The sequence below is a fragment of the Procambarus clarkii genome, chromosome 26 (assembly GCF_040958095.1).
Source record: "Procambarus clarkii isolate CNS0578487 chromosome 26, FALCON_Pclarkii_2.0, whole genome shotgun sequence".
Taxonomy (NCBI): Eukaryota; Metazoa; Arthropoda; class Malacostraca; order Decapoda; family Cambaridae; genus Procambarus; species Procambarus clarkii.
Window position 1 is genome coordinate 20,918,266 of NC_091175.1, and position 11,722 is coordinate 20,929,987.

General features: G+C 45.5%; 1 protein-coding gene across 1 annotated transcript; it reads left to right on the top strand.

Moving 5' to 3' along the window:
- The first annotated feature begins 272 nt into the window (after nt 1–272).
- LOC123756910 (uncharacterized) lies at nt 273–10,045 on the top strand. The gene is made up of 6 exons (XM_069331527.1): nt 273–427; nt 4,879–4,996; nt 6,899–7,145; nt 7,723–8,293; nt 8,966–9,613; nt 9,646–10,045. The coding sequence occupies exons 1-6, from the start codon at nt 273–275 to the stop codon at nt 10,043–10,045; spliced, it is 2,139 nt and encodes a 712-aa protein (XP_069187628.1).
- Nucleotides 10,046–11,722: the final 1,677 nt, after the last annotated feature.

Sequence of the window (11,722 nt, forward strand, 5' to 3'; positions counted from 1 at the left end):
TGCAGACGACGAGTCACAATAACGAGGTTGAAGATATGATGACCAAACCACATAAGAAACGGCGACGTTTCGATCCGTCCTGGACCATTATCAGATCATTACACGACGTCATTTTAGTCCAGGACAGACCGAAACGTCGTCGTTCCTTCATTGTAGCTTGGTGATGTGTAACTTGGCCATCACTAAACACCTTAAACAACCATGACGAGAAGTTAACAAAGTCAGGGACTCTAAGAACAATTATAACACAGACCTGGGAGAGTCCGAGACCCATGAGCGAGGTCTTCAAGTGGATGAGGGGTATCAAGAGGGTAGATGTAGGAAAGGTCCTGAAACTATCAGACCAGATCAGAGCCCGTAACAGTGGCTATAGGCTGGAGAAGTTCAGATTCAGGAAGGATACAGGAAGTACTGGTTTGGCAACAGGGTGGGAGACGAGTGGAATAGGTTCCCGGCCACCATCATAATGGAGATTAAGCCACCCAAGAGGTGGCACGGGCATGAATAACCCCGTAAGTGGTAGATTAATTTTGTTTTTGAGTAAATGTATACTGTGTGCTGAGATCGCATTTAAATCGTCAGGCTGATATCGCGGGGGAGGATTTTGCTTGACAGTATTTATGAGGGTGTCCAGCTGCTGGACACCTTTGTTGACCAGAAGAGTGGCAGTGTTGATGGCTTCAGGGTGGTTACTGCAAGATTCGGGGACTCTTAAGGTACTTCTAAGGTCGTTGGTTGCTTCACATTCCAGGAGATAGTGAAGTAGTAGCTTTTGTGATTGGCAGTAGCATCATAGAGAAGCACTTCCTTATATATACATGGAGAAAGTCTGATCTAGATGGCTACTTTCATGTCGTGTTAGTTTCATGATTTAAATAAATATTTTATTCCACAACGTGACATAGCATTAACAAATTACAAAATATGTGCAGTTACAACAAATAATAATTTCATATGTAACATTTACAAGAGATTACGCTATTGGTCGATGTTCAAGTTCAAATATGTTTCTTGAGACAAGAAAAAATACATCCCTAAGGGATAGAGTAGCTTTGGCTACTTCTACCCCCCCCCCACCCCCCCAAGGTCGATGTTATGTCACACAGGATCTCCCGCCACCCTTTTTTACGGGCTATTCATGCCCGTGCCACCTCTTGGGTGGCTTAATCTTTATCAATCGCCACCCTTCCCACAGGTCATGTTCGGGATGAGAAGCCTGCGGAAGGGTCAGTCTATGGTGATCAGTTGACAAGTCAACACGTATAGATCCTCGTCTCTTGAATTCCAGTGTTTAACATATAGTGAACGATCAGCATCGCGCCATTTACTTGGACTAATTTCTGTACAGCCTCTCGCACCAAGACACAGAAACGGCGAGACCTACATCTAGGAACGCAGCTTCTTGCATGGTGGGTATACAAGACTCAACTGCTATTTCTGATAACATGGGGAACAACAGAAAGCCTATTGTTCCCATTTTTTATCTTCTCATAATCATTGTAACCAACTCCTGAAACAATCCGCTGAGCAATGTGTTTCATTGATCAGCATACCTATTTCCAAACCAGTATTTACCCAGGGCTTTTCTGAATCTAAAGTTATTCAATCTGCGTCAATTATTTGTTCCCGCTCTATTATGTGTTCTTATATTTAGCATTTTAATATATTTCATATATTTGTATACTACAATCGAGCACGCTTTTACTTTGCCTTTCTAAAGAAGGTATATTTAGCTGTGTTTAGTCCCTCTTCATATGGGAGGTTTCTAATTCCGAGAATAACTTTAACATCCTTCACTGTAGCGAATTTATACCAATTCAATAATACAGTGCTTAAAACAGAACTGCATGATAAAACTCCGACCTAACAAAGGTACCTGAACAAAATTTTATCTTACATATCTAATTTATTATAAGTGAAATCTGATTTCCTTATTCCCTAGCTCAGCTCACTCACTATTTCTGTCATTTGTGTCTCCCTGTTCGTAAAAGTCTAAAATATTATTATCCCGCGTTGGGTCCTTAATATGTACTACCAGGATCAGTCCCGGTGCAACCCGTCCTCGGACCAAGTTCATTCCATCCAGCGGCTAACCCCAAAGGCGCATTCATCAATTTTAACATGTTGTTCATTTAAAACAGAACTTTTCTCAAATATAAATTAATATTATTATATATTAGCATATTGGTTAGGTTAGGCGTTTAGGTTCTGTTGGCGATTATTTGTACTTGTAATAGACTTTGGGTCTTTATTTGGAGGACGGGCTGCTGTAGTACAGTTGGGTTACTTCTCCACTCACAATCAAGAATTCGGTTCGCATCCTGGGAGGGACGGAAATGGTTGGGCGCAGTTTCCTTGAGTTTTATGTATATAATTCATAATTAGAATATTATTCAAATTAGTCACCTCGCTTGACTCGGCGATTACATAAGGTCATGTAACAATCAGGTACACCTTACGGGCTATTCATGCCCGTGCCACCTCTTGGGTGGCTTAATCTTCATCACTCACGTACACCCTCCCAACTACTTACGGGCTCACTATAGCCCGTGCTACATGGACAGTCCGTTCTGAGTAGCTAAATCTGAAAACAACAACTCCCAATTATCCTCCATTTTGCAACTATCCTTTCACGACAAAGATCACATTCACTCCAAATTTCTACCACTACATACGATCTCGCTTCATGCAGGTCAGCGTTCGATCCCCGACTCGTCCAAGTGATTGGGCACCATTCCTTCCCCCCATCCCATCCCAAATCCTTGTCTTGATCCCATCCCAATGCCATATAGTCGTAATGGCTTGGCACTTTCTCTTGATTTTTCACTTTTTCTTGGCACTTTCACCTCTTATAGGTGTTAATTGTTTCTTTGGAAACGCAATACATTCTTGAATGACATCATACCTTGTAACATTACAACATAAGGATATCATATATGGTCTCTTACTGTAGGCTCTAACATGCATTGTGCATGTCTTTCCACATTTCGAAGTGAGAGGAATAATTTAATAGATCCCCCATGTTCAAGTATGTTTGTTGAGACAAGAAAAATACATCTCAAAGGGATAGAGTAGCTTAGGCTATTTCTTACCCCCCCCCCCCACCCCCCTCCATTAGCTCCCCCACCTGTTATTAATCTAATCGCTGAAGCGACGTATATCTCTGAAAATCTATCCCGAATAATTTGTAAGTTGATTTCCATCCGTATTATCTCATGACTAATATGATTAATAGTATGAATTTGTGAGCCCCTTGAAAGACCATAAATAGACGAGGGGTAGAGATAGCTTAAACTGCTCTATCCTTTTGAGATGAACTGCTCAAAGTCCTGCTCTATCATTGCCTCAATAAACTTGAACTGATAGTTCCCTTCCCTTCCAAACTTGGTCAGGATCATCCTCACTTGCATCACCCGCCAACCAGCGCACACAAGACTAAATTCACTCCTCCCTTCCCAGCACATTCCTTCCACGGGAGGCTACTGCCGGACCTCCATCGTGCACCCATATGCTTTGTTCCCCCCTCACCTGCTTTTAACTTGATCCACTTTCTGGCATACTTGCAAGTTCCCTTATCTTAACTGCCTGGTCATTACCCCTCCCCACTTCCACTCACGTGATTGGTTATCTAGTAGTCAACGTTCCTTAAATCAAATCCTTTCGCTTCAATCCTCTTATGTTAACTAGCTAATCCTTTCCCACGTGACCTCGGAAACTATTCACATCACAAAGCGCACATTATGTACTGTACCTCTCTATTGGGCACACAATTTGTACCCTGTGAAAATGGACCAAAATAACTTTTACCACGTGTGAACATTTTAAAACCTTATCTTCTAATATATAATTCTTATTTTAATAAAAACAAAGTTGATTTACTGTTCCATTTTGTGCTTCACTCGATCTCAATTTATTCCCGTCCTCATAAACAAAGGCCAAAGTCCATTCCATGCACCCGCCAAACCCCCTGTTTTTGAATGAAAAACGGTTTACACACGACTCACAACTGCTGACGTTCGAACATATGCGGAACAAGTGTTTCACTGACGAATTTTGTTCGAATCACAACGCTATAAATGCTTCACCCACGTACTACAAATACAAATAATCGCCAACAGAACCTAAACACCTAACCTAACCTATGCCTATTTATACACAATATGCTAATATATTATAATATTAATTTATACTTGAGAAAATTCCCGTTTTGAATGAACAGCATGTTAAAATTTATGAATGCGTCTGTGGGGTTGATCGCTGAATGTAATGGACTTGAGTCGAGGATGGGTTGCACCAACATAACCTAAACACCTAACCTAACCAATGTCTAAATATGTACAACATGCTAATATATAATAATATTAATTTATATTTAAGAAAATTCCTTTTTTTGAATGAACAGCATGTTAAACATGCAGGTCGGCGTTCAATCCGCGACGTCTAAGTGGTTGGACACCATTCCTTTTTCCCCGTCCCATCCCAAATTGTTATCCTGATCCCTTCCAAGTGCTGTATAGTCGTAAAGGCTTGGTGCTTTCTCCCTAATTATTCCCTTCCCTCATTCAAGAAGGAAAAATTAACTTGTATCATGTGTTGTGTTGGTAAACTTTCGGTGACATGCAAACTAGGTCCACCATAAATCCAATGAGCGGGATGCAATATACCCGCTGAAGTCGTAAATGCCAAAGCACAGCTGTATTTCCAGGTCAAGCTCGATAAAATCATCAAAACAAATGTGGGGGGGGAACCTCTGACAAGCCGCTGATTTCCTGTCCTCATCGAGGCCACTAGAGACAGTGGCCCCTGTTGTAAATTCAAGTAAAATATTGGTGTCATATGCTTAAATATTTCAAATATCATATTTTTTATATTTTCCAGATACAATATTTATCCCGCCACACTCCAAGTAATGGGTCAGGCTAACAGCTCATGCATTCCAACGTGCTCGTCGATTGTTGAGGGAACCATCACACCCAAACAAGCTAAATTACCCAGGGTACGTTTCACGTCTTGTCGATTATTTCTTTCCAGACTCTTTTTGTCCATCTTGTGGACTGTTTAAAATAAGTTCCTGTAAAATAAGCTTAACACGGGTGACTTTCTGAAGTATTGACATTTTCTTAAGAAAGGTAAGAAATATAGATATAATTCCTACTGAAATCATTAAGAGTCTAGGGATGAATGTCATGTGATTTGTGTTTGGATGAGGTGAGCCCTTTGGCACAGTCGAACTACCGGCTCACATCATGTGGGTAATAGTTGTCTAATCCGAGCGGTTTATTGGTCCCCCTTTGTTCAGAACAGTGTTTCTAACATGGGATGTTCGCCCCACACACAGTCAGTGTGAAGATCATGTGGTGCGAGTACTGCCGTTTTCTCCAGTATTCACTACTCGAACTAACGTACCTTTCATTTACTAAAACAAGTTGATAAATATTGTCGCAACATCATTTAAAATGAACGTCAAAATGGCATAAAAATGACAGCCAGTTCTCAAAATGGCGGACCCAAGCGGGTCATAGACTAAAATGTCAATTAAAGAGCATAAAAATAATCTCAATTAGCTTAAAAGAAGCTTTCGCAGGCAACTGGCGTTAGTTGATATTTTGTCTCTTTTTGGGATTGATTGTCCTTTGTGTCTGTGTACTGATTTTCGGCTGCTTTCGCTTGCCAAAAAAATTATGCAAGTACACCTGCTTACATTAGAAGGCAATTTCGAACTAAAGTTATGAAATGCATTAACATCAAAACTAATGTAAAATCTGAGCGTCTTCTTCAAACAATTTTGTGAGGCTAAAAATTGTGACCATATAAGCCTATTGCTTTACACGGAGGTGAGATGACTCTCACCTTTGATAAGGTGATAACGATAGATAAGATTCATGGAACTATTTAATATTCTTAGTGAGTTTTTAAAAACAAACCTGAAACGAAACTCCTACAAACAGTTGATGGTAAAGCATTTGTGAGTTATTTAACAGATATCTTTGAAAAATTGTATATGATAAATGAACAACTGCAAGGAGCAAATAGAACCCCTGATACTGGATAGACTAAGAATTTTAGCTTCATTGGATTTCTGCAATTTTGCCAAAATAAAATTTTATCTAAAAATTTCACCAATTCTGTTGGCTAAGTATGAAGTTATTGATGCTTGTTGCAGACTTGTTATTGCAGATCACCTGAGCAAAATGGTCGGTAATTTGAATGAAAGATTTTCTAATTTTTAAGAATTTTTTTCCACTTTGGATAACTGAGGCAATGCTGGTGTGTTTAAGTATGGTGGCTTTGTAATATCAAGAAGAGCTATCAGACATACAGAACAATTACTCAATTAAAACCTTATTTAAACTAAAAGGAGCAATGGTGTGGCTCTGCGATGAAGCAGACAAAATATACAAACAATTGACGTTGTCATTCCCGAGTTCATATTTGGTTGACTTAGGGTTTAGTGATGTAAGTATTTATTGTTAACAAAAATGAAATGGACTGTATGTTAAAAACCGTGATAATTTGAGATTAAAATTAACCAAATCAACACCTCAAATATATGTTATTTATTGCAATTTAAATCATATAGTTTATTGCATTCGTACTAGTTTGAATTTTGAAGGTTTAAATTGCCCGCGAAATTTAAACTTAATTCTCCTAACGGCCTCAGTTTTTTTTTTTTTTTTAGCTCCTCAACCAAGGAGGACAATAAAACTTTTTAGGTGGGTCAACAACGTTGAGAAACACTGGCTCAGTGGGAAGGCGTGCCTCGGAATAGACAAATGTTGACCGCGATTACTTTCTCAAGTTTTTAAAATATACGCAAGCAATTGAAGCATGATTAAGTTGTACATTTGGAAGGTGGTCGTGCACAAGTTGCTAACCAGTTTATATACATATATTGCAGCACCTGGTTGAGCGTGTGTGGCAGGCTCAAAAGTATATGAACCCCATCAACCCCAGCCAGAGCTATGAAACCCTCTACGTGTGCGAGACACTGGTTACTTCCATTGGCAACTGCTCCGTCACCTCCTTCGACGACGACATCAACTCCACCAGTGACACCGCCCCCTCTCTGGCCTGTGACGCCGCAACCATTTTGTCTAGTGACTCTGCATCCTTACTGTCCAATGATGCCCCAACAATTTTGTCCAGTGACTCCGCATCCTCACTGTAGTGTGACGCCGCAACCATTTTGGCCAGTGACTTCGCATTCTCAATGTCCTACGACGTCGCAACCATTTTGGCCAGTGACTTCGCATTCTCAATGTCCTACGACGTCGCAACCATTTTGGCCAGTGACTTCGCATTCTCAATGTCCTATGACGTCGCAACCATTTTGGCCAGTGACTTCGCATTCTCAATGTCCTATGACGTCGCAACCATTTTGGCCAGTGACTTCGCATTCTCAATGTCCTACGACGTCGCAACCATTTTGGCCAGTGACTTCGCATTCTCAATGTCCTATGACGTCGCAACCGTTTTGGCCAGTGACTTCACATTCTCAATGTCCTACGACGTCGCAACCATTTTGGCCAGTGACTTCGCATTCTCAATGTCCTACGACGTCGCAACCATTTTGGCCAGTGACTTCGCATTCTCAATGTCCTATGACGTCGCAACCATTTTGGCCAGTGACTTCGCATTCTCAATGTCCTACGACGTCGCAACCATTTTGGCCAGTGACTTCGCATTCTCAATGTCCTATGACGTCGCAACCGTTTTGGCCAGTGCCTTCGCATTCTCAATATCCTATGACGCCCCAATCATTTAGATCAGTGACTCCGCCCCCTCACCAGTCAGTGACTCCGCCCACTCACCAGTCTGTGACACTGCAACCATATTGGCCAATGACTCCGTCCCCTCACCAGTCAGTGACTCCGCCCACTCACCAGTCTGTGACACTGCAACCATATTGGCCAATGACTCCGCCCCCTCACCAGTCAGTGACTCCGCCCACTCACCAGTCTGTGACACTGCAACCATATTGGCCAATGACTCCGCCCCCTCACCAGTCAGTGACTCTGCCCACTCACCAGTCTGTGACACTGCAACCATATTGGCCAATGACTCCGCCCCCTCACCAGCCAGTGACTCCGCCCACTCACCAGTCTGTGACACTGCAACCATATTGGCCAATGACTTCACCCCCTCACCAGCCAGTGACTCCGGCCACTCACCAGTCTGTGACACTGCAACCATATTGGCCAATGACTCCACCCCCTCACCAGTCAGTGACTCCGCCCACTCACCAGTCTGTGACACTGCAACCATATTGGCCAATGACTCCACCCCCTCACCAGTCAGTGACTCCACCCCCTCACCAGTCTGTGACACTGCAACCATATTGGCCAATGACTCCACCCCCTCACCAGTCAGTGACTCCACCCCCTCACCGGTCAGTGACTCCACCCCCTCACCAGGCAGTGACTCCACCCCTTCACCAGTCAGTGACTCCACCCCTTCACCAGTCAGTGACTCCACCCCCTCACCAGTCAGTGACTCCACCCCTTCACCAGTCAGTGACTCCACCCCTTCACCAGTCTGTGACTCCACCCCTTCACCAGTCAGTGACTCCACCCCCTCACCAGTCAGTGACTCCACCCCCTCACCAGTCAGTGACTCCGCCCACTCACCAGTCTGTGACACTGCAACCATATTGGCCAATGACTCCACCCCTTCACCAGTCAGTGACTCCACCCCCTCACCAGTCAGTGACTCCACCCCCTCACCAGTCAGTGACTCCACCCCCTCACCAGTCAGTGACTCCACCCCCTCACCAGTCAATGACTCCACCCCCTCACCAGTCAGTGACTCCACCCCCTCACCAGTCAGTGACTCCACCCCCTCACCAGTCAGTGACTCCACCCCCTCACCAGTTTGTGACTCCACCCCCTCACCGGTCAGTGACTCCGCCCCCTCACCAGTTTGTGACTCCACCCCCTCACTGGTCTGTGACTCTGCCCCGTCACAGGTCTCTGACTCCACCCCCTCACTGGTCTGTGACTCCGCCCCGTCATCGGTCTGTGACTCCGCCCCGTCATCGGTCTGTGACTCCGCCCCGTCATCGGTCTGTGACTCCGCCCCGTCATCGGTCTGTGACTCCGCCCCGTCATCGGTCTGTGACTCCGCCCCGTCATCGGTCTCTGACTCCGCCCCCTCACCGGTCTCTGACTCCGCCCCTTCACCAGTCTGTGACTCCGCCCCCTCACCGGTCTCTGACTCCGCCCCGTCACCGGTCTCTGACTCCGCCCCGTCACCGGCCTCTGACTCCGCCCCCTCACCGGTCTGTGACTCCGCCCCCTCACCGGTCTGTGACTCCGCCCCCTCACCGGTCTGTGACTCCGCCCCCTCACCGGTCTGTGACTCCGCCCCCTCACCGGTCTGTGACTCTGCCTCGTCACCGGACTGTGGCGCCGCATCCATTTAGTCCAGTGACTCCGCCCCCTCACCAGTCCCTGACACCGCAACCATTTAGTCCAGTGACTCCGCCCCCTCACCAGTCTGTGACTCTGCCTCGTCACCGGACTGTGGCGCCGCATCCATTTAGTCCAGTGACTCCGCCCCTTCACCAGTCCCTGACACCGCAATTATTTAGTCCAGTGACTCCTCCCCCTCACCGGTTTGTGATACGGCAACCAATATCTTCGCCAGCGATGCAATCAACCTCATTACCCGGGTCAGCACCACCTTGGCCAGCGATGCAGCTCCCTTCGCCAGCGATGCAGCCACCTTGGCCAGCGATGCAGCCACCTTGGCCAGCGATGCAGCCACCTTGGCCAGCGATGCAGCCACCCTGGCCAGCGATGCAGCTCCCTTCGCCAGCGATGCAGCCACCTTGGCCAGCGATGCAGCCACCTTGGCCAGCGATACAGCCACCCTGGCCAGCGATACAGCCACCTTGGCCAGCGATACAGCCACCCTGGCCAGCGATACAGCCACCTTGGCCAGTGATGCAGCTCCCTTCGCCAGCGATGCAGCCACCCTTGCCAGCACTACCTTGGACAGCAATGCAGCCACCCTGTCCAGTGACTCCGCCCCCTCACCGGTCTAAACCGGTGAGGGGGCGGCCCCCCAAGAGGGGGCCTAAGCCAGCGGCACCAGCACCACCCTGGTCTGCAGCGGCACCAGCACCACCCTGGCCTGCAGCGGCACCACCACAACTCTGGCCAGCGGCACCACCACCCTGGCCAACGGCACCACCACCTTCGCCAGCGGCACCACCACAACTCTGGCCAGCGGCACCACCACAACTCTGGCCAGCGGCACCACCACAACTCTGGCCAGCGGCACCACCACAACTCTGGCCAGCGGCACCACCACAACTCTGGCCAGCGGCACCACCACCTTGGCTAGCGGCACCACCACAACTCTGGCCAGCGGCACCACCACAACTCTGGCCAGCGGCACCACCACCCTGGCCAACGGCACCACCACAGCCACCATCTTGGCCAGCGGCGAAGTGGGGTGGTGGACCAAATCAATTTCTTAACGAAATTGACTTGGTCTAAGGACGCAACCCGTCCACAGACCAAGTCCATTCTATCCAGTGGTCGACCGTAAAGATGCATTCATCAATTGTAACATGCTGAACATTCAAAATAGGAATTTTCCCAAATAAATTAATATTGTTATATATTAGCATACTGTGCATATTTGGGCATTGGTTGGGTTAGGTGTTTAGGTTCTGTTAGCGATTACTCGTATTTGTAATACGTGGGTGAAGTATTTACCAACCCGTCCTGGGACCAAATCCATTCTTCTATCCAGCGGTCAAACCCAAAGATGCATTCATCAATTTTAACATGCTGTTAATTCAAAACAGAACTTTTCTCAAATATAAATTAATATTATATTATATATGCATATTGTTCATATATAGGCATAGGTTAGGTTAGGTTCTGTTGGCGATTATTTGTATTTGTAGTACGTGGGTGAAGCATTTACAGCGTTGTGGTTCGAACAAAAGTCGTCAGCTAAGCACTTGTTCGAGACGTGTTCAAACCTCATCAGTTGGGAGTAGTGTGTAAACCTTTTTCCAATCATACACAGGGGGTTTGGTGGGTGCATCGAATCAGTTTTGCAGCCCGTCCTCATAAACAAAGGCCTAAGTCCATTCCATGCACCCGCCAAACCACTTGTTTATGAATGGAAAACGGTTTATGCACGACTCACAACTGATGACGTCCGAAACAAGTGCTTTGCTGACGACTTTTGTTGGAACCACAACGCTATAAATGCTTCACCCACGTCCTACCAACATAAATAATCGGCAAAAGAACCTAAACACCTAACCTAACCTATGCCTAAATATGCACAATATGCTAATATATAATAATATTAATTTATATTTGAGAAAAGTTCTGTTTTGAATAAACAGTATGTTAAAATTGATGAATGCGTCTTTGTGATCGACCGCTGGATAGAATGGACTTCGAGTCAAGGACGGGTTGTAGATTCACCCACATACTTCAATACAAATAATTGTCAATAGAACCTAAACACTTAATCTATACCTACCAATACATACAACTTTTATATATAATATTAATTTACATGAGTATATACCTATTTTAAATGCATAATACGTTTATATTGATGAATGCGACTTTGGGGTCGGCCGTCCTACGTTCCATGGACGAGCCTAGCCTGAGGACGGGTCGATACACAATGTACAAACACAAGCTGCCAGTCCCCAACAAAATTAATTATCTCGGCTATTTACGCCTTT